The sequence below is a fragment of the Typopeltis vanoorti genome, chromosome 2 (genome assembly GCF_054136105.1).
Source record: "Typopeltis vanoorti isolate ZY-2024b chromosome 2, IOZ_Tvanoo_1.0, whole genome shotgun sequence".
NCBI lineage: Eukaryota > Metazoa > Arthropoda > Arachnida > Uropygi > Thelyphonidae > Typopeltis > Typopeltis vanoorti.
In genome coordinates, this window is record NC_143550.1 from 182119817 (window position 1) to 182145000 (window position 25184).

The 25184-nt window shown below is 36.7% G+C and overlaps 1 protein-coding gene across 1 annotated transcript in view; it reads left to right on the forward strand.

Annotated features, from left to right (window-relative positions):
* The window catches only part of LOC150109710 (uncharacterized), a 493008-nt gene that overhangs the window by 427753 nt on the left and 40071 nt on the right, over positions 1–25184 (forward strand). The window contains exons 22-23 of the mRNA XM_090403026.1: positions 6758–6828; positions 21867–22061. Of these exons, the coding sequence (XP_090259152.1) occupies positions 6758–6828; positions 21867–22061 (266 nt within the window). The remainder of the gene's footprint in view (positions 1–6757; positions 6829–21866; positions 22062–25184) is intronic.

Here is a 25184-nt window from a genome sequence, read left to right on the forward strand (position 1 = left end):
GCTGACAATGTCAAGTTCTTTCCTAATATCCTCGTTTTTAATATGATATTGCCATTGATGCCATCTGTTCATGCCTATAATCTTTCTCAGGACTCTCATATCTGTGGTCTCTAGTCTTTGGTCAAGTGTTTTACTTCTGACCCAGCTCTCAGATCCATAAGTTAAAACTGGTTTGAACACTGTCTTGTATACAGCTAATTTAGTGTTCCGACTAATTTCTCTCTTATTCCATATGAATTTATTCAATTGACTTCCCACCATACCAGCTTTGTTGATTCTGTTGTCTATTTCTATATTGAATTTACCATCTTCAGTAAAAATCATGCCTAAATAGCTGAAATGTTTTACTTGTTCCACAGGTTCTCCATTCACAACACAATTGACATTTTCAATGATTCTGCCTATTTTCATTGTCTTTGTCTTTTTATTGCTGACCTTCATACCATATCTATTACAACAGTTATTCAATTTAGTCAGAGAATCTTGCAGACTTGTTGCAGATTTATTTAGAAGTATAACATCATCCACATAAAGCAAAGAGCTGACATTAACATCTCCAATTTTGATATCATGTTTAATACCACTTTCCTTCATAATGTGATCCATATAGATAATGAATAACAGAGGGGATAATGTACATCCTTGTCTCACACCAGATTTAACATTAAACCATCTTCCTGTACTTCCTTCAATTCTGACTGCTGACTTACAACTCAAATAAAGACTAAGTATTGCTTGGTATAATGCCCCATTGACACCATATAACTGCAGCGTATTGAATAGCTTCTCTCTTGGCACCTTGTCATATGCCTTTTCCAGATCGACAAAACTTAAATACAGATCTTTGTTATATTCCCATGCTTTCTCGACTATTTGTCGTAAAGTGAAGATCTGATCCTGACAGCCTCTATTTGCCCTGAATCCAGCTTGTTCTTCACCAAGCTTTTCTTCCACAATTCTTCTCAACCGTTTCTCAAGTATACTTGCATAGATCTTGCCAGGAACACTCAGTAGAGAAATACCTCTGTAATTCTCACATTCAGTTTTATTTCCCTTTTTATATATGGGTACTATGAGAGCTCTACTCCAATCATCGGGAATTCGTCCCTCTGTCCAGGCTTTCTGAACTATGCAGTGCAGCCACTGTAATACTCTTATACCACCATACTTCAGCATTTCTGGTCGAATATCATCTACTCCTGCTGCCTTTCCACATTTCAAGCCTTTGATAGCTTTTTCTACTTCAAGTATGGATATGTATTCCTGACTGCATGCCTGGTCAGTGTTTTTTACCACTGTGCTGTCATCACTGCTTGTTTCATTTAGCAGTTTTTCAAAGTAATTACTCCATACTTCAAGGATATCTTTTTCTCCCGTTTTCATGTCACCTTTATCATCTCTAATTCCTTTTACAGCACTCTTTCCTCCATTCTTAAGTTTCTTCAACAACCTCCAGAATATTTTGCCACCTTCTTGATATTTATTTTCTATATTCTTGCCAAAGTCCTCCCATGACTTTTGTTTAGCTAGTTTTACACAGTGTTTAGCATTCTTGCATTTGTCTCTATATTCTCTAAGAGAAAAAGCTGACTTATTTGCCAGGAACTTTTGGTATGCTTTCTTCTTTTCCTTCACTGCCACTTTAACTTCCTGTGTCCACCAGGGAGTTCTGATTTTTTTATCCTTACAAACGACCTCACCACATGCCTCTCTGGCAGAATCAATCAATGTTTTCTTCAGAGTTTGCCACTGAATCTCCAAGGTTTGATTCCTGTTCTCAAACTCTTTCATTTTTTCTTCAATAATCTTTGTGTATTTTAGTCTACAGTTCACATCTGAGAGCTGCTCAACTTTTATTCGCTTTAAAACTTTCTTACATGTTATTCTTTTCAATATGAAATTCAATTTTATCCTGCTCAAGACTAAATAGTGATCACTTCCAATTTCAAATCCTCTGTACACTCTGGTGTCCTGCACCAGGGAGAAAACATCACTATCAACAATAACATAGTCAATGAGACTTTTCTTATTCCTAGCCTCTTCTCTCCATGTGAATTTGTGCACATTTTTATGTTGGAACATGGTGTTAGTAATAACCAGTCCATGTCCTGAGCAGAAATCCAACAGATATTTGCCATTATTATTAGCTTTGCTCTTTTCTCCAAATTTTCCCAAAATATTTTTGTATGTCTGACAATCATTTCCTACTCTGCTATTTAGATCCCCAACAAGGACCAACTTTTCATTTTTCATTGTGTCAGTTGCTTTTTCTAAAGCCTCAAAAAATTCCTCCACTTCTACCTTAGTAGAACCTTCTGTGGGACCATAGGCACAAATAAGTCTCATTGTCCAGTTCCCCATTCTCATATTTGCCCACATTACTCTACTTGAGACTGCCTGCCATTCAAGAAGATTAGCCTCGTATTTTGTGTTGAATACTATGGCTACTCCTTCTTTTCGTTGATTGTCATTGCCTGAATATAACATTTTGTATTTATTGCTCAGAAAGAGCTCACCAGTTTTGGTCTTTTTTGTTTCAGTCACCCCTATTATGTCGATCTGGTACTTATCTAATTCCTCAGCTAGCTCCATTTCTTTGCCATTCAGGCTTCTTACGTTGATAGTACCGATCTTTAACTCTGGTGATGTTGAGTTGGGGTTTATTTTCAGATTTGTTCCAGTAGCTGACTTTTCGCTGTTCGCCCTGGTTCCCTGGCGAAAACAACGGGGGCCTTGTTTAACCGGGCGACGCCCCAGCCGGCATGAAATTTTGTCATGTTGTACCATCATTCTATATTTTGGTTTAACCAATAAGAATACAATTTGGTCGGCTAAATCCCAAATTGCCAGCCCATCCTCGTCCGTTCAGTATCCAAGTAGATACCCAACAGGGTGCACCACGAGAAGGTGAGGATTGGACATTAGGTCAGAAGCCCTGGTCGGTTCTCCGCATTCCTTTAAAGGCTATGTGGAGGTCTCCTCTCAGTTATACAGCTTTGACCCTTAATAATGAAAAAACGAATTTATAATTTCAAAATTATTTTTATTTTTTAACATAATCTCCCTTAAAACTAATACATTTATTCCAGCAATGCATCAGCACCATTATCCACTCTCTATGGTGGTTCTCAGTAAGATCTGCAAAATACTCCTGTACAGCTGCAATCACCTCTTGATTCGAAGAAAAACGCTGACCAGCGAGGAAGAGTTTTAGTTTTCGGGAGAGATGGAAGTCAGCGGAAGTCAAATCTGGGGAATAGGGTGGATGTTCCAACAATTCATAGTGCAGATCCCTTAATTTTCCCATTGCCAAAACACCTTTCTGGGCAGATGCATTGTCCTGATGAAAGATGATTTTTTTTCTTCTGCAAGCCAGGTCTTTTCCCACAAATTACACAGTCTTTTCCCCAGTTATTGTTTTACCCTGTTCAAGATAATTAATAAACAAAAAGCCTTTAGCATCCCAAAACACCGATGCCATGACTTTTCCTGCTGATGGAACCGACTATGTCTTCTTCTTTGGCGCTGAACAGCCGGCTTCAGTCCACTGTTTTGACTGCTGTTTGGATTCTGGTGTGTAATGGTGAATCCAAGTCTCATCCATAGTAATAAATCGATGCACAAAATCAGTTTTATTCTTGTTAAAATGCTCCAAACACTGTTCAGAGATTTTCTTGCTAGTGTGTTTTTGATCTGCTATGAGCAAGCATGGCACCCATTTTGCGCAAATGTTTTTCATGTGCAATTCTTCATGCAAAATATATCCTACATATTCTTTTGAAATACCTATAGTCTCAGCAATTTTACGCACTTTGACTTGCCAGTCATCCAATACCATATCGTGCACTTGATCAATGATTAGTTGGTGTTACACTTTTTTTGACATCCTTCACATGGATCATCTTCAAGGCTGTACTGCCTCGTTTAAACTCATCAGCCCATTTCTTAATTGTCAGAAATGAAGGAGAAGTGTCCAATGAATTTCTTTTGGCATTAAACCTTCTTTTACAAAGAATTTTATCCATTTCAGGTATACAGACGACACTTTTGCTTCAGACAGCTGTATAAAACAAACTACTTGATAGAATGACTTGCAATTTCACATGGATGCTTATGATAGATGTACCAACTTAGAAAAATAAACATCTTGCCGATAGTGTTGCCATCTATGGTTGAGGCCGAGAACTTTTCAGACCACCCTCACATATATATATTCATACTTTTATATACTGACTGAGATCCGAGAAGTAGAATAAACAATTAAATTTATTAAATACGCAACATGTTTCATCAGAGTGGGCGACTTCTTCAGGCGTGGGAGAACATAGAAAGCCAATAAAAAACACTATAAAGAAACATTGAGTCACTATAAAACTATAAATTCGACTATAAACCACAGTTAACTTTGAACTGGAGCTACAGTCCATGTTAAAGTTCTATTGTTAGACACCTGTGCGCGTGTGACTTCACGGGTGCGCCAATATCTGACAGCAGAGCTGAATGAGTCCGGTAAATTGTAGCTGAGGTTACTGTTCATATGAAGAGGGTCCATGACAATTTCTTTAGACTCGACTATGCACCATTCTACCTCGTCGTGGCATATGTGAAGGTTTGAAGTTGTTGTCCAGTTTATCTCATGTTGGCGGCCTTCATTATTTGTGTTTACTGAAAACAGGACATGGCTTGAGAGGGCACTAGCTCTGGTTCTTTTGTAAGCAATGTCTCTTTGGTGTTCTTCGAGACGTAGGAGAATGGATTTTACCGTTTGGCCATAGTATGGTTTTCTGCAGTCATTTTATACACACCTGGGAATTGTAGATGGTTGTGAGCTTGTTTTATTTGCTTAAACTAGATTTTAGTTTGAGAAGAGTAGAGAAGCATGTTTTTATGTTAAACTTTCCCAAAATTCTTCTTAGTTTCTTGGAGAGCGTGCTGATGTATGGTAAGGAGATATAACCTTTGGGGTTGTCCTGTGTTTCTGCGTTATTTCGTTGACAGCGGTATAGTTGTTTATTGATAATTTTTGAAGAGTAGCCATTGGACTTAAAACTTACTAAGACATCTGACTCCATAACAATCTCCATCTTTAGAAAACCTACACACAAAGACAGATACCTGCATGCGTCCTCACATCACTATCCAGCACAGAAGATGGGTATCATCTCAACTCTAGCGCATCGTGCCAGATCTGTACTGTCAAATGAAGAAGAACTAAAAAATGAACTACAATATCTTAAAAGGACCTTCAAAAACAATGGCTACTCTTCAAAAACTATTAATAAATAACTATACCGCCGTCAATGAAACAGCGTAGAAACACAGGACGTTCCAAAGGTTATATCTCTTTGGAAAAGCCAAACAGAAAAATCCATCCTCCTACGTCTTGAAGAACACCAAAGAGACATTGCTTACAAAAGAACCAGAGCTAGTGTCCTTTCAAGCCATGTCCTGTTTTCAGTAAACACAAATAATGAAGGCCGCCAACATGAGATAAACTGGACAACAACTTCAAACCTTCACATATGCCATGACGAGGTAGAACGGTGCATAGTCAAGTCTAAAGAAATTGTCATGGACCCTCTTCATATGAACAGTAACCTCAGCTACAATTTACCGGACTCATTCAGCTCTGCTGTCAGATATTGGCGCACTCGTGAAGTCACATGCGCACAGGTGTCTAACAATAACACTTTAACACGGACTGTAGCTCCAGTTCAAAGTTAACTGTGGTTTATAGTCGAATTTATAGTTTTATAATGACTCAATGTTTCTTTATAGTGTTTTTTATTGGCTTTCTATGTTCTCTCATGCCTGAAGAAGTCTGCCACTCCGATGAAACATGTTATGTATTTAATAAATTTAATTGTTTGTTCTAATTCTCGGATCTCAGTCAGTATATAAAAGTATGAACATATCCCAATTCCGAGTTAATACAACAAATCATCATATATATATATATATATATATATGAATAAAAACAGCCTGTAACTTCCCACTGCTGGGCGAAAGCTTCTCTCCCATTGTGGGAGGATTGGGTCTCCTTCCATGGTGATCCACTCAATCTTGGGAGAGAGAGAGAGAGTGTGTGTGTGTGTGTGTGTGCGCGCATGTGTGTGTGTGTGTTTGAAGGTGAAAGACAATCATATACATCCATGCTCTAGGAGGATTTGAACCTGCAGCTTCTTGGCTGGAGAGCAGATACGCTAACCACTCGGCCAATCAGGCTGGCATATATATATATGATAACATTTATTTTAATCAGCAATGGAACATTTCATCCTAATAGCAATTAGAATGAAACGTCATGTTAATTAAAATAAATGTTATTTTATTCTAGCATTCTGTCTTATAAGCTCTTAATTACTCATAAACCGGCAAAGTCTACGTGCTTATATATATATATATATATATGCACATGTGTGTGTGTATACACACACACACACATACGCTTTTGTTTTTATTATTATTATAATGGAATATAATTTTTCTATCTGCCTACCTTGAGTCCTTAAGAAGCCAGTTATTGTGCAACAGTGTGCTTAAAACTAATTTACTGAAATGCTGATTTAAATTTTATGAAATATTTTTCAATTTAACTGTTTAAACTGAAATAATATGTGCATTTAAAAGAAAAAATTATCTGCTGTTATTGTTCTCACTGTCATTTTAATTTCACAAATTAAAAGCAACAAGACAGTATAAATTAAAACTTTGAATGGTGTTATCACATCTTGATTTTTGTATGCCATATTTTCAGGTCCTCCAAGTTTAGATGAAAACTGTGTTCTTGTTACTAGTGGAGACCATGGACAAGAAGCAAATGCTAAAGTAAGAATTTGTATTATGTTCATTACATGATTTTATTGTATGATATTACCAAGTACAGCAAAATTCCTGATTCCTGCAATTTATAATATACATTTGCTCAACAGTTTTGTTTCAGTTATTTTCATTTTTCCATCATTCTAGTTTGTCAGTAAAGGTTGGTCGATTGGTAGAGCCTCTTCTACTAATGGCTAAGCAAAAAGTTAAGCAAGTTTGAGTGCGGTTAGTAGTTGGAAGGAATAAATCGTTCAATGCTGTTGGCACATTCTCCCTCGATGAGTCTTTGGACTCCCTGGAGGTGTCACATAATAATAATAATAATAATTTTTATTTAAAACCTTATGAGGAAATATGAAATTTTCCAGTTTTGATACAGTCTATTTAACTGCATTTTTCCAGTATGCACCGAAATCCCATTGCGAATCAAGTTATTTATTGCTCATACGTTTAAATTTCCTAAGGTAATTCTTATAAAATTTAGTATTGTGAAATTGAAAGATTTATAAGGAAGATGAATAGCTAATATTTTAATTGGGAAAATTGTGATGCTCCTACATTTGATATTAAACAAAATGTGATATTAAAGCTAATGGAGCATCCCTTTTTAATTTATCCAACTAGGTTACACATATGCTAAATAGATGAGATTATTAAGGATTATTAATGCGACATACTTGTGTGCATTTTTTGAAGGTAAGGATGATATAATACTTGGATCTGAACTTGATCAGGCTGAGACTGTGTGTAATTTGGAGTTGTTGAACATTAAGAACCAATAATTTGAGCATGGAGATAGCCAAAAAGCATGAATTAACACGTTCGCTGCCAACTACGAGTATACTTGTAGTTGGTAAACCGGCTACACAAGCCAGCTACGAGTATACTCATATGGCGCTTACTGCCAGTAACGAGATTACCATACTGACCTTGAAGAAGTGAAATTGCTCGGCGTACGGGAACAGACTATGCTGAAGTAGCGTGGCAGCGAACGTGTTAAACAAACTAAGAATTTAAAAGAGTTGAAAATAAAGAATAAAAGGTAAAGAACCTGACACCTTCTAGCTCAAGTTGTACAGGATTCTTCTATAACCAATGTCTTGACTGTGTATGAATAGAACCATCACTAAAAATATTATGAATACAATTGACATAGATAACTTGCATGGAAAGGGGAAAAAAAAATTATCTAACATAGAATTCTTGCCCATATTTCATAGTAATCCTCAGTATGAACTTATGGAACTATCAGATCAAAAAAGTCAGTAGGATAACAAAACTTAGTTAATATTATGTTCTGGTACATGTAATATATTGAAAAAAATATGGCGAACAAAGGCAAGGAGTACTTATTTAATGAGGATAATAAGAATCTGTTCTAAAGCTTTACCGGAGAGTTTGAGAATACAACCTTTACCATCAAAGTTACTTTGGATGAGACTATGTAAGACAAACTCTGCCAGGAACTCATATATTTGCCTTTTATCAGGTTTCACTGGCCTGGGAGCTGTTTCAAACTTTAGTTCTCAACAGAGACGAGACAGAAACCTAAGAGGGAAAAAAAACCTCTGTTCAGTACTACAGAAGTCTCATGTCAGAGAGTTATATTCATCATAATACAATATATCACAAGCAGTGCTGCATCTGTCCTCCAGCTAAGTCTTATTTTAGTGAATATGAGTAGTTTTATTTTGCAGGACTAATGGTGTGCAATTTATAGGTGTATGGAGTGATTTGATGGACGAAAAGATTTATATATGCCTGATGGACTACATTTGAATAGGTTTGGAGTTGATGCTTTAAGAAAGTGTTTTAGTAAGAATTTGGAAGTGAAAAACCAGGAGGCAGGGGGGGGGGGGGAACATTAAGCATGTATCTGGTCCTCCCTGGGAAAAATGAAGTTGTTTGTGTGTGTACAGAAATGATTATGCAATATCGAATGTGATTTCGCAGAAGATTTGAATTAGTTGGCAATGACATTACACAGGGGTAACTGTGGGTCCAAGGGGATGTCAAAATCAGGGACGAATATTCCAGGTGTGCAGTGCACGCACACGAAATAACAATATCATCAATATTATATTTTTGCTTTTATTCCTGTTAAAGACTCCCTTAATTGTTTCCTGGCTTCATGTGATTCCTAAAATTAAATGCAACATACTAATGGTTAATGAAGAGGAGATACTTTTTGATGTGTAAACATTGCATCACATTCTTGTTAATAGCCTGGATGTATGGTCACAAATACTTTTTTACCTCAAAATACCTTTTGAGCCCTTTAAACAGACATGCAGATGGTGCAACGAGTCACATTTTTAGTTTCAGTGGTTTTAAATGGCCCAGAAGGCAAGGCAGGATGTGCGTCAAGACAGTAGCACCCAGAAGTCGTTACTGGCTGTGATTGGTTATTGTGTGAAGCAATCCAATTGAACATTATCATTTATCATAAGTTGCTATTTTTGTTTTCTGAGTTTCATCTGGTTTGCGTGCATGAAGTGCGAACTGACATGTTTATGACACCGATATAGACAAGTTTTTAACATATATATATATATATATATATGTGTGTGTGGGTGTGTGTGTGTGTGTGTATAAATAATTTGTGACTTTTTTTGCCCATATTTACAATGGGAAATAGTTTTGATAATGTACTGAATGTTCCGTTTTCTGTCAGAGCTTTTGAGGATTTTATGATTATAGTCGAATGAGGTTGTAACCTGTATATAATAAATAAGAAAACTGGTTATTTCATTCTTTCTTTGATTCAGCCCAGAAAAATAATAATATCCCAAGTGATTACTTTTTCCGATTTCAGTGTGTATTATGTGGCTGTATTAAAAAATCATATCAAAATTCAAATTATTCGTGTCTTACTTTAGTATTTGCCAATGATAATCTAATCTAATCTCACCATGAAGCATAAATCCTTTGTGCATCTCACATAAATGGCACACATGAAGCATAGCTATTATTCGTTTGACCTTTATGCTTTCATATTTAAAATTATATTAATAATGGAACACGTATAGACCACAGTAATAACTTTAATTAAATAAAGGTACAAATATTTCGTACTGAAAGTAACAGTACATCCTCAGTGTAGAACAAACAGTTAAGGGAATGGAATACAAAGTACAGAACAGTCGATGGATCACCAATTAAATTGTTACCGCATGCTAGAAGATTGATTACTGAAATGTTATTGAATAATTCTTTAAAAATAATTATTTCATTGGTGGTTTCATAAAATAAGAGTCTCCCAAACTTTTGGGAGAGAGAGACAGTCATTTCGATTTAAATGTGGCTGATGTAAGAGGGCTTTGCAACTTTCTTTAAAAAGGCATTCATATTTAAACCTACATCTGTGGAGAAGACAAGCTTTATCTCACTGGATATTATGATTAGTGTCAATGCTATGTTGTGCTAGACCAGACTTATGAGGTTTCATGCATTCGATATAATATTGATGTTCCTTCATTCTGTTTTCCACAGAACAGCTTGTTTGTCCAAAATAGGATAAATTGCATTCACATAGAATTTGGTAAACACCAGCCAATGATAGAGGTGACAGCTTGTCTTTTGTAGATGGCAAGAAGTGAGAAATTTTGTCGATAGGAAAATATGTGGTAATAAGATGATACTTCTTCAAAATTCTGCCTATAAGTTCTGAGATGCCTGAAATGTAAGGGATTTAATCTGAAATGTAAGAGTCAATTATCTGTTGGATCTGATTAGGGCTGTAACCATTAGATTCTATTAACTTTTTTATAGTGAAAAGTTCTTGTTCTAAGGTTGATGGAGAGGAGCACACTTTATGTGCGCTATTAATTAAAGATTTGATAATGCCAATTTTTTGAGAGGTTTGATGAGCAGACTTTTGATGAATGTATCTGCCAGTAAAAGTAGGTTTTCGATAGACACTAGTAGACAAAGTACCAGAGGATGTGCGTGTAAGGAGAATGTCCAAGAATGGTATACTATCAGACTTTTCTTTTTCCATAGTGAACTTAAGGCGTGGGTGAAGGCTACAATTAGTTTATTATTCTTGGACATCCTCCTTACACGCACATCCTCTGGTACTTTGTCTACAAGCGTCTATCAAAAACCTACTTTTACTGGCAGATACATTCATCAAAAGTCTGCTCATCACACCTCTCAAAAAATTGGCATTATCAAATCTTTAATCAATAGAGCACATAAAGTGTGCTCCTCTCCATCAACTTGAGAACAAGAACTTTTCACTATAAAAAAGTTAATAGAAGCTAATGGTTACAACCCTAATCAGATCCAACAGGTAATTGACTCCTATGTTCCAACATCTCAGGATTCTTCAACAGACCACAGAGTTCCAATCCCTTACATTTCAGGCATCTCAGAACCTATAGGCAGAATTTTGAAGAAGTATCATCTTATTCCCACATATTTTCCTATCGACAAAATTTCTCACTTGTTGCCATCTACAAAAGACAAACTGTCACCTCTGTCATTGGCTGGTGTTTACAAAATTCCATGTGAATGCAATTTATCCTATTTTGGACAAACAGGCTGTTCTGTGGAAAACAGAATCAAGGAACATCAATATTATATCGAATGCATGAAACCTCATAAGTCTGGTCTAGCACAACATAGCATTGACACTAATCATAATATCCAGTGGGATAAAGCTTGTCTTCTCCACAGATGTAGGTTTAAATATGAACACCTTTTTAAAGAAAGATGCAAAGCGCTCTTACATCGGCCGAATTTAAATCGAAATGACTGTCTCTCTCTCCCAAAAGTTTGGGAGACTCTTATTTTATGTAACCATGTTGGAAGTTTATTTTGCACTTGGTTAGACTATAATAAATTTAGTTTAATCCTTTATCCAAGTGTAAGCAAACAAAGCTTGCACCTGAAAATATCTTCAGGACTGAGGTAAGGTAGTACATCCACCTTACCTCAGTCAGTTATGGTATATATGGGAGATACTGAGACAAGGAGTGATAAGAGCTTGGTCCACCTTTGCTACGAATTGCCAAGGGATGTACCACCTTACCTCAGTCCTGAAGATATTTTTAGGCGCAAACTTTGTTTGCTTACACTTGGATAAAGAATTAAACTAAATTTATTATAGTCTATCCAAGTGCAAAATAAACTTCCAACATCTTTCTCTAGATCCAGAGTAATTTAATAATAAGGTGGTACACTGGTTGGCAACGCGTATAGCTAAATATGACCTCTCCATTGCTTCTGCCTTAGTGTCACCACTCTGGATCTGCCTCCCACTGATGAGACCTCAATAAAGGTCGAAACCGGTCTGGGTAGTGGCCCTTCCCTTAATGCATAGCAGTATACATGTCTGCAAGGAGTAATGAGATCTTTGCTATGAGTTGCCAAGGGATCTACCACCTTACCTCAGTCCTGAAGATATTTTCAGGTGCAAACTTTGTTTGCTTACACTTGGATAATGGATTAAACTAAATTTATTTATGTGACCATCAGTGAAATAATTATCTTTAAAGAATTATTTAATAATATTTTAGTAATTAATCTTCTGGCTCGCGGCAATAATGTAATTGGTGATCCACCGACTGTTCTGTACTTTGTATTTCATTCCTTTAACTGTTTGTTCTACACTGAGGATGTACTGTTAATTTCAGTATGAAATATTTGTACCTTTATTTAATTAAGGTTATTTACTGTGGTCTATACGTGTTCCATTATTAATTATTATGCCACACTCTAAAGATTCGACTTAAAATTATATTATTTGATAAATTAAATTATTCAAAGTTATCCTGCAATTAATTGCATTGAACCAATTAAGATGGGCATTGATGCGCTATGCACTCTTAAAATTTTTCATACATCAATAAAAATGCAATCATACGGTCAAATTTATGTGAATTTTGTAGCGTGGGTTGCATGAGCCACACAACAGCACACCCAAATGCGCACACCCAAATGCGCACACCCAAATGCGCACACAACGCCACTGGTCAAAATGCATATTTATAAATACCAGAAGTAACAGAAATAAGGAAGATGAGTTTTTGGCATTCATCAATATGACTTGGTCAGAAAGTATAGGTATCAGTGAGACCTGGTTGACATGAAATTATATAGTTACAAGGATAAAATGTAATCGGTGCTGTATTTGCAGCGAGGATTGAAGGAATAGGATAAGAAATAGCATATTTCTGATGATAACTGAAGAACTACAGCCAAGAAAATTAGAAGATAGAGAGGATATTAGGTCTGGGAGAGATTGTTCATTTGAGGTATCTGGTTGCGAGATAGATATCAGTAGGACAAAATATGTTGTTGGTTGCTGCTATACATGAGAGTCCTCAGAAAGATGCCATGCATTGGTAGATTAGCACAGTGAGTGCAGGCTGAGCAATTAGTATGAGGGATTTCACCTATGGGGACATATGAGGGTGGTCTGAAAAGTTCTTGGCCTAACAATGACAAAACGAATTTATAATTTCAAAATTATTTTTATTTTTCAACATAATTTCCCTTAAGACTAATACATTTATTCCAGCAATGCTCCAGTGCCATTATCCCATCCCTGTAGTGGTTCTCAGTATGATCTGCAAAATACCCCCTCTATAGCTGCAATCACCTCTTGATTCGAAGAAAGATGCTGACATCGAGGAAGATTTTTAGTTTTGGGGAGAGATAGAAGTCAAAGAGAGCCAATTCTGGGGAATATGGTAGATGTTCCAACAATTCATAGTCTAGATCCCTTAATTTTCCCATTGCCAAAACACTTTTGTGGACAGGTGCATTGTCTGATGAAAGTTGGTTTTTTTCCCTTCTGCAAACCAGGTCTTTTCTCACGAATTTTTTCGTGTAGTCTGTGATGTTGTTTTACCCTTTTCAAGATAATTAATAAACAAAATGCCTTTAGCATCCCAAAATACCGATGCCATGACCTTTCCTGATGATGGAACCGACTTTGTCTTCTTTGGCGCTGAACAACCGACTTCTGTTCACTGTTTTGACTGCTGTTTGTATTCTGGTGTAATGGTGAATCCAAGTCTCATCCATGGTAAGAAATCGATGCACAAAAATCAGTTTTATGCTTGTTAAAATGCTCCAAGTACTGTTTAGAGATTTTCATGCGAGTGTGCTTTTGATCTGCTGTAAGCAAGCATGGCACCAATCTTGCGCAAAGCTTTTTTCATTTGAAATTATTCATGCAAAATATATCCTGCATGTTCTTTTGAAATGCCTATAGTCTCAGCAATTTCATGCACTTTGACTTGCTGGTCATCCAATACCATATCGTGCACTCAATCAATGATTTCTCTTGTTGTTACATGTTACACTTTTTGGACATCCTTCACATGGATCATCTTCAATGCTGGTACAGCCATGTTTAAACTCGGCAGCCTGTTTCTTAATTGTCGAAAACGAAGGAGAAGAGTGCCCATAAATGTTTATGAACTTTGAATGAATTTCTTTTGACATTAAACCTTCTCTTACAAAGAATTTTATAACCACACAATACTCAATTTTATCCATTTCAAGGGATACAGGTTATAGGACAGCTGTATAAAAAAACTACTTGATAGAATGAGTTGCAATTTCACATGGATGCTTATGACAAATGTACCAACTTTGAAAGAAGAAATCTTGCCAATAGTATTGCCATCAATGGTCGAGGTCGAGAACTTTTCAGACCATCCTCTTAGATTGGAGGGAGGGAAAAGGGGCAAGATTGAAGTGGAATTTATACAGTTCCTAAGTCATAAGCATCCATAGTACATGAAATAACAGGTTATAAAGATGACCAGAGATCTGAGACTGCTGGTTCTAGTAATACCATTGGAATTCTCTGTAAAGAAAAGATTTATGCTGAATTATAAGCTAGTAATTATGACAGACTTAGGAAACATCTTGGAGAAGTGTCTTGAGAAGCTACAAGAAAAGAATGTCAGTAGTGCATTTAAAGTGGTCAGGGATTAAGAGAAGCACTATCAGACTGCATATCCATGGTGAGGATGATAAACCAAGGGGGAATTAAGTGGATTAATAGAAATATAAAGCAAGAGGCTGGGAAAAAAAAAAAAAGACATTGGTGAGAATATAAAGAAAAGGGTGATCAGCGTGATCATCCTTTTCTTTATGATGAGTGGCACAAAGTGCATGCAAAAGGGTGACTAGTATCATAAGAAAGGCCAAATCAGATTATGAGAGAAAATTAGTGAAACAGGCCAAAGTAAATCCAAAACAGTTTTTTGCTATGCAGCAAAGAGGGAAAATGACGACAGAAGGATAACTTTAATCAGTGCTGATTGTAGAATGGTGATCATTTTAAAAAAGTATATCAACCAGGTGGAGATGCATATCAAAATTGAAATAGATGAACAGGAGGTGTTCAACATATTGAAAAATATGAATGTGAATACAGTAGTGGGACTGAATGGCATGTCAGCTCATGTACTACGTAAATGTGCAGAATTGGCATTGCCTTCAAGAGAGTGGAAAGTAAGATAATTCCATTACATAAAGGTGCTTTCAACACAGAAATAACAAACTGCAGACCAATTAATATATCAGAAGCGATTTGAAAGTAGTGTGGAGATCATATTTGCAGAGAACTTTGGCCTTTACATATGGGATGTTCCCTTAACATACGGGGTGGGAATTATTATTCTGTGATCCTGTGTGTTGGATGTAGGAGGAATGGAGGGATGCATGTAATATTTTATCTATTTTATATAGGCTGTAGGCATCAGCTTAAAAGGTGTTGCAAAGGTGCCTGAGCTTTCAAGGACTGTGTTATTTGAACAAATAGCTCTGGTTCGGCGAGTAAGTGTTTTGAGGATTCCATACTGTTCGAAAGTTGGTGTTATTGTTTATATAAATACCTACCAGTAGGAGTGGATTTTCTGGGGTTGGAGAAGGATATTGAGGATGGTGACACAACTTCCATTAGGAAGTTGTGTTGTTTAGCCAATTTGTAGATGGGACCTATCTATGCTATCTGCCATTGTATGAGGGGGGGGGGGGGGATTGGGTTTGTTAATTTTAGGGACCATACCCCATATATCCTGGGTGGTTTGACAATTTTTTGGTAATTTCTTGGTAATTTAAGCCTCCAGACTCCATGGAGATACTGCATAATAATAATAACAGTCTGATTTGAGACTAGTTTGTGTTCAGACATAATTTGAAGATCTGCTAGACAGGTGTTTTTCTTGAGGTTTTTTTTTTTTTTAGGTAATGTATTTTTACTGTATCATTTTGGTTTTTACTGGTTTTTTTGTATTTAATACATTTGCTAATGTATTTGAGGATATATTGTTAATTTAAGAAGTTTTAAAAAATGGTTGCCAAAATTCTGGCATAACAACAGTGCAGTTTTGATGCCAGTTCTGCCAGTAATGATAACATGGAACCTGGAAACAAGAACCTTTATGTTAATGACATCCTCCTTCATAGAATACTTCTCACCTCTCAGATTATTTGTGCCATCCAAAACAATCATTTCCTTTGACTTACCTTTTTTGCATCCAAATGGCGTGACTATTATGTGAATTTTTGCACTTGGGAAACATAATTTTGTCACACTTTCATTAAGTACTCCACTGATCATTGAGTCTCTGTATATAATTTTCTCCTTAACTTGTTTTTCTTGTTTGTTTGCTCAGTCTTTTATTATTACTTCAGACCACCTGCTTCCTTCTCTTTTCAGCCCTGCTATTTCTTGCCACTTTATCAATTGCATGCTTTGTCCTGTGAAGGATAACATTCAAGTGCACTATTTCTTTATTAATGTAAATTTCATTCTCCTCTATTTTCATGGCCACACGTTTGGTATTAATAACATCATTTTCCATCCTACCGTCAGTACTGTCCACTCTACTAACATTTGCTGCATTCTCATCACCTAATAGGCACTCACTTTTGAAACATTTGATACACACTCTCTCTCTCCAGTTTCAATTTTCTTTTAAACATCTTTTAATTTTCTCGGTGAATACATTTCACACACTGCACTGCACAGAATCCTGCAAATTCAAATCACCAGACAGCATGATCTTTGCCGCCATTGTTCTACCACGCATTGGCACCATACCAACAGTATCATATTTAAACAAAAAAATACAAAGTTTACTTACAATTCTATCACACACTTATTTAAAACAAAAACTACAATAAGTAAACCTAATATTATCAACTAATATACAAAAAAGTTACTTATTCTTCAGGAGCGATAAATCCACTCTACACACAATGCCACCTAACGGCAATATAATTAGCAAAATTGTGTATCACCATGTTATTAAAATATTCTTTTTTAAAAAATTTAATATCTTGTTTTAATCATTTATCAACAAAAGTTTGATTGTGAAGTGACCTTACAACTACTTGCATATAGAGCTGCTAACTTCACATCAAATTGCCTCACTATTCCATAATGCATAGCACTCTTGTCTCCTTTTCAGACATGTATATTGGCATCCATTACCAGGAAAGGTCATTACCAGACTGGTAATGACCTTTCTATATACAAGTAGTCTAATTGTGACCTTTCTATATACAAGTAGTCTCATGCTGAAATGTACTTTCTGACCAAACAAAAAAAAACTTTACCTACTGTTATCCCTCATCCAAAATATTTTAATAATATATACCATTTTGCTCCTTGCATATGGAAAATGTGGCTCCGCACTGATTTTAGCTATCAAGTTTCTCTTGAGTCTAGCTCCCACTGATAAGACCTCAGTTTAGGCCAGAAGCAGTTTGGATATGACTTTTCCCATAAGACATGGCAATATATACATCCAAAAAGGGGAAATGTATTGTTTAATTATGAGATTTGAGGCAATTTGATGTGAAGTCTCCAGACTCTATAAGCAAATAGTTTATTATTATTATTATTCAGGCCTCCATGGAGTCAAAAGACATCGCTGCAGTTCCTTCCTAAGAAACACTGTCTATCAAGACTCATCGTGAGAGGTCCCCCCTAGGAAACACAAAGTCTATCATGCCACTCCTTAAACTCATTGACCGTTCTCGCTCTCACCACTCTATCAGGCAATGCATTCCATGGTTCAACCACTCTCCATGCGAAGAAATCACTCCTCACCCTCTTGCTCACAGTTTCCTTTTGTAACTTCCAGGGATGGCCCCTTGTCACTCCTTCCCACTGTTCAACCAAGCGAAAGAACTCCCCAGTTCCAACCCTGTAACCACCTCTCAACAGTTTAAAAGTCTCAATCATATCACCTCTCCTTCTATCCACCAAACACTGCAGTCCACATTCCCTCAGCCGATCCTCATAACTAACATTGTACAGTCTTGACATGATCTTTGTTATCTGCCTTTATACCCTTTCCACAGTTAATTTATCCCCTTCAAATCCTGGGGACCAAATCTGAGAACAATAGTCTAAGTGTGGTCTGATCATAGTCTTATACAGCAGAATGATAACTCTTTTATCTCTGCAGGTCAGTGTCCTTCTCATTATTGCAACAATCCATTACCTTCACCACCTTTGCAATATGTCCCCTAAATTTCAGGTTTATATCGGTCATCAACCCCAGATCTCTTGTCTCCCCTACTTCCTCTAGTATATCTCCTCCAATAGAGTATGCAACGCCTCATCGATGTGTCCCAAACCACAAGACTTTACATTTTGCTGCATTAAACCGACTCCCCCATTCATTTGTCCATCTGTCTAGCTTATTCAAATCCTCTTGCAGGACTACCACATCTGCACTATTACTAATAACCTTTCCCAGCTTCGCATCATCTGAAAACAACTGGATATCCCCTTGCAAACCACGGACAATGTCATTGGTATAAAGGATAAACAATATAGGTCCCAGTACTGAGCCCTGAGGAATCCTGCTTGTAACCCTCTGCCTCCTTGAAACTGCCCCACCATACACAACTCTCTAATACCTATTGGATAGCCAATCCTGAATCCAGTTGACCAACCTGACATCCAGATCCATGTGCTGCAACTTAAATATCAGCTTATCATGTGGCACACTGTCAAATACCTTCGTTAAGTCCAAGAAAATGTCAGTATATGCCTTTCCCTCATCTACTGCTCTTGTAACTTTATTATAAAAAGCTAGCATATTACTAAAACAAGATCACCCCTTCACAAATCCATGTTGACTCTCACAGATAACATTACCCTCATCTGCCCAATGCTGTGTATGGTCCCTCACTAATTTCTCCAAGATCTTAACAACTACTAATGACACTCAAACTGGCCTATAATTAGACACTTCTGGTCTACTACTGCCTTATGCAATGGCACTATTTTATCTTCCTTCCATTCACTGGGCACCTTTCCCATAGTCAGAAAAGCGAAGTCAAAGGAGCTGTCAGATCTTTAGCACATTCTCTCAAAACTCATGGTGAAATACCATCCAGTCCCACAGCTTTACTGACATCCAGAGTACTCAGTATTTGGAATACACTCTCCTCCTGCACCTCTAAACCTCGAACCTACCCTATCCCTCTAGTATTAAAATTTACTCCTCCAGGATGAAATACTCCAATAAAGTGTTCATTGAGCAATTCCACTATGCCCTCTGCATCAGTCGCTCTATTCCCATTTTTGTCCCACATTGTCATTCTTAAACAGTCATTTCTTCTCCTACTGGCCACATAGCTAAAATATTACCTAGGATTTTCTTTGGATCTTAGGGCCAATCTCTTCTCATATTCCAGTTTCACCTTCCTTACCATACTAGCCACTCTCCTGGCCTGTGTCTTATATTCTTCATTCATCTTCCTGTTGAATATTGTTTGTCATCCACTTTACTCCAAATCGTGGCCTCTTCTTCACTCATGGAATACAGCTTGCTATTGCTGCTAACAAATATTTCTTCACAGTTTCCCAAGCACTAATGATATCCCATCCTTCCAATTCCTCCTTCCATGAAACTTCCCCAAGTTGATGTCTAAGACTATTATAATCAACTGCCTTATAATTCTACATACATTCCCATCTCTTTGATACTCCTGCATGTCTATTCATTTTCCAAGTCAAAACCATATGGTCACTCTCTCCAACTGGTGGGAGAGATGTCATCTCAGTTATTATCAACTCTTCTGATGCTATGATCAAATCCAAAACTCTTGAACCTCTTGTTACCTCTGTTACATGTTGCCTAAGACATTTGTCCCTCAAAAATTCTAGAAATTCCATTCACTTATTGCTACATGCATCTTCCTCTCCCCAATTTATACTGCTGTAGTTAAAATCTCCCATAACAATCATTCTTTTTGCACTTACCAAGCTCAACTGTCTAAACATGTCCTGGTCCCCACCCTCTGTTCTCCTTAGTCTGTAGCAACACCCAACTAAATATCCTGTCTTGCCCATCTCTACCTCACACTATATGCTTTCAAAATCATTAGTGTCACTGATTTCCAAAGCTCTTAGAGGACATAAGTCGTCACTTATCATAAGCAGTACACCACCATCACGCTTTCCCTTCCTATCCTGCCGAAAAATGCTGTACCTTGCTACTTCTATCTCTTCTGTCAACCACGTTTCAGTGATCCCAGTAATCTTTGGCTAGGCTGATGCTATCAGTGCCACCAATTCCTCTCTTTTATTCCAGATATTCCTGGCATTAGTATAAAGTATAAAAATGCCACTGTTTCTATATCCAGCATTATCCCTTCTAGGCTCCACTGGGCTCAGCGTTACCTGATGTCGTGCCCCTTCTCCCAAGTACCCATTCCCACACGAGGCCACCCCTGCTACCATTCACCCTGGGACACACCGACTCGTTCAGAACAGCAATCTCTTAAGATGCTTACGTCCTTCCTCATTCAAATGCAAGTGGTCTCTCGCATACAATTCCTCTCTGTCCTCAAAACATCCAAGCATCCACATATTCCAATCCTCTCTTCTGACACATTCTAGCTATTATGTTATTCAATATTACTGCTTTTCTGTTTAGCTCGCCACTATCATACCTAGGCAACACCCCCACTATCTTTCCTCTCTGTGTCTATTTTCCTACAACCTCAAGCAAGAATCTCATATCTCTCGTTGCCCAATTTACATTACCTCCCAAGTCATTTGTTCCTACCATCACAATGATCTCATCCACCCTTTCACCCCTCTTAATTGCCATACCTGCACTGTCTATCATTCCTCCAGGCAAACACTCCTCGTGCATCCTATCTTGAACACCACGGATCATTGAGTCCCCCATACATTGCACCTCTTACCACCCTGTTCCTTGATTGCTCACATGCATCCCTCACTCTCTTTCCTCTAACAATTTCTCTCTGTGCTTCTCTACTTACCTGCCTTCTTGAAATCACTCTGTCCCTGGTTCCAGTGCTCCCTTGCATTCCTCTCATTCCCTCTCTCATACTGTTTCCATTCTCTCCTTTTTTATCATTCCCATAACTTTTTCTCATTCCCTCTCTTCTACTGTTCCTATTCTCTCCTCTTCTATCATTCTCATAACTCTCTCTTATTCCTACTCTGATTTGCCTTGCATTCGTCTCTTCCATTTGCCTAATCTCATCTTTCACACTTCTCATCTCATTCCCTAGACATTCCACCTGCTCTTTCAGCTCATCTCTCTCTCTCTCTCTCTCTGCAAGTCAGCCACTCTTTTTTGCCATTCATCCTCCCATTTGAGACCATCTCTGAAAACTTCACAATCTTTATATGCAGACTGCCCTTTGCTTATGCTTGAGTAAAGGATTAAAACAAGAATATAATTTCTTGTCAAGTATAATTTCAGATGATACTCCAAATTTGAAACATTAAGTATGGTTTTCTTAAAGTTATTACTTAATCATGGTACTAATCCCCATTATTTTTCCATAATGAGAATAGTATCTTTTTTTCTCTCCAGAATTTCTTTATATTTCATAAGGAAAATTTAATAATAAATTTTTATAATAAATTTCATCTCAAGCTACATCTTGTTTCATTACATTTTAATCATATGCCATGCAAATTTCTTTTGATAGTATTAAACCAAAGCTCTGTAAAAAAAAAACTATTATTAATATTTATTTACTTATCTATTAATATGACTAATTCTTGTTAGGAAGAAAAGATTCCTGGTAATCTTCTTGGTGATAAAAAGCCACATCATTGGCAAGGAGGCCCAGTCCATGAGTGGACTGCTACACAAGTTGGTCAGTGGCTACTGGCTCAGGGATTGGATCAGTATATTCCTAAGTTCTTGGAATGTGATATCTCAGGACAGATTCTCTTGCAGATGGATAGCTCACGACTAAAGGTTTGTTTTTCATCACCATTATTAATATACATTTTAACAGAGTGTGGAACCAGTTTAATTTCTTTACCTAGTGATTGCTGAGGGGATACATATTTTAATATGTAAGTTCATGGTTCAGCTTCTTTTTTACAGTAGTCTTCAGTTTCTAGAGTAGTGTTTGCATAATACTGTTACATTCCATTTTTATAATGAATCATTATGTTCCACACCACCAGCTTTGCTTATTAATAGAATGAGTAAAGCTGGTATGGTGAACACCCAGTTGAATATAAAGTTATACGGAATAATAAATAATATGAGTTAAAACTTTCAGATGGATAAGTTAACTTATCCATCTGAAAGTTAAGTTAGAAATAAAAACAATTGATCAAAGAGCAGAAACAGATATGAGAGTTCTGATGAAAATTAGAGTGAATAGATGTTCACTCCTCATTAAAATAAAATAAAAATATTAAAAAGGAATTTGACATTATTTATTATTATTATTATTATTTGACACCTCCAGGGAGTCCAAGGACTCATTGAGGGAGGGCACCAGGTCTACACCTCCGTCTCCACCATTCAATCACAACTGACCACAACTACACCAATGCCATCTACCACCTAACACCACTGGTATTTCCACAGACAATCACAAACATTCATGCCCATGGCGGGATTCGAACCTGCAGCCCTTTGGCTGGAGAGCGAATACGCTATCCACTCTGCCAACCAGTCCGAAATTGTCATTCAAGAATACATAAGCAGAGCTATTCTAAGGTTGTATAGTAACTAATGTGAGAAAAAAAGTTAGCAAAACAGGCATTTAACAGCAGTAAAATACATAATAAATATTCATTTAATACCCAACATGGTAGTCAGGTGATGCACTTCATCTTTGGCAATGGAACCGCCGGGTCTGTAGCAACACCCAATTATATATTTCATCATGTAAGCCTCCACTTCATACCAGATAGCCATAGACTCATTGCTACAGGGGACATTATCACTGTTATTACTTTCATGAGTTTCTACCATAAGTGGATTCAAATAATGAGATATCATTAGTAATACATTATCCCTCCTCCTCTCTTAAAAATACTATATGCTTTACACTCAACCCCAGGTACATGTGACTCTGATAGCCACATTCCTAATGTCAACAATCTTAGACCTAGCATATTCACTAATGCAACAAACTCTACTCTTTGTTCCTGGCATTCGTGTACAGACAAATTACCGCCTGACTTTTTCTTGTTGGAAGTTTTTCCACTTCCAACTTCCATATAGTTGGTTATACTATACATTAAAGATACCAAGAAATTATATACTTGGTTTAATCCTTTATCGAAGTGTAAACAAGTTTGTGCCTGACCTATTTTTCAGGACTGGGGCAACTCGTATAAAGCAGCTAATGACTTCACGTCACTTCCCTTAGTATCCCCTAATACAAAGCACATCTCCCTGCAGACATGTATAATGCTATGCATTATGGGAATGATCACTACCCAGACCGGTTTCAAACTTTATTGAGGTCTCATCAGTCGAAGCCAGTCCAAAAGGTGATACTAAGGTTGAAGCAATGCAGGTCATATATGAGCAGCCAAAAGGTCTTCTTATACTTAAATCAATACAGCCTGTTCAACTCAGATGTGCAACTTTCACTTTATCCTCTCCAGATACTCTCAAAATGTATAAAAAGCATACATTTTCATCCCTTTGCCAGATACATAGCTATGTTCAGTGACATTCATATCATTCTCACATTTGCATACCATTACTGAATTACACACATTCTCTATATTCTGACCATGAAGGTCTCGGTTACATGATAAAATTACACGAGGACGAAATTACACAGGGAAGAAATTACACAAAGAAAAAATTACACATATAAGAAATTAAACAAAAAATTATTTCATAATTTCAAAAAAGAAAAAATTACACACATAAGAAATTAAATGTAATTTTATTTCGTAATTTCGAAATTATGAAAAAAATTAAAAGGAAAAATAGGAAAATATTTACACAAGTAATTTCGAAATTACGAAAATTACACTAAGAAAAAAATTAAAAGGAAAAAATACACAAGTAAAAAATTACACATAAAATAAAATTTACCAAAAATTGTACAAAATTTATAACCTGCAAGGGGTAAATCACTAATCGACAATTGTTAATCACCATGAACTGCTCAAGAATTTCTAAGAATTGTTTGGGTGAAGGTATATAAGTAAATTTTTGTCTTACATTCTTTCAGTTCTAGTTTAGTGACTTGTAATACAAGTAGTGTATAATGTGCGAGTTAATAAATTTCGTGATTAATTTTTTAAATTAATTTTGAATTTACCCATGGTTGATTTTGAGTACGCCGTTAGTAAGAAAGGTGGTCAAATTATAATTTACAAAGGATTCGAGTTTGTTCGTCACTGTGAAACTGCTATTGGAACTATTCATTGGCATTGTACAAACTTTAGAACTTTACATTGTGGATCGCTGCTCCATACCAGAGACAACAAGATTATCTATGAGTCTTCAGAACACTGTCATGTTAATAGGACTTTTGAATTTGAAGCTCATCAACTTGCAAATCAAATGAAAAGAAAAATTTCGAATCCAGACGCAACGGCTCGTGCAATTATAGCTAACAATTTAGTGGCTGTATCAGACGGATTAAAAATGTGCCTACTGAAGAAGAGCTCCATGATGAGGCTATTAAATAGATCCAAAGCTAAAACAATCGGAAACGTTCCGTCAAATCCAGATAACAAAAACTTTGAAATACCAGAGAAATGCTCTAAATGGATTATTCATGATTCCGGGACAGAAGATCCAGAACGTATAATACTAATTGGTCACAAGACTCTTCTAGATCAACTTGTAATTAACGATTTTTGGCTAGCAGATGGTACATTTTAAAGTGGTTCCAGAAATATATTATCTGTTTTACAGTATCCATGTCCAATATGATTCAGCCGTTGCTTTTCTTTGTTTACTGGCGCTTCTACCAGAGAAAAAGTAAGAAATATACATGAAGATGCTGAACATGTTACTGGAGAAAATTCCTCAAGCTTGACCATGAAAAATTTTGACCGATTTTGAAACAGCAGCAATGAATGCTTTCCGTGCCATGTTTGAAAACAT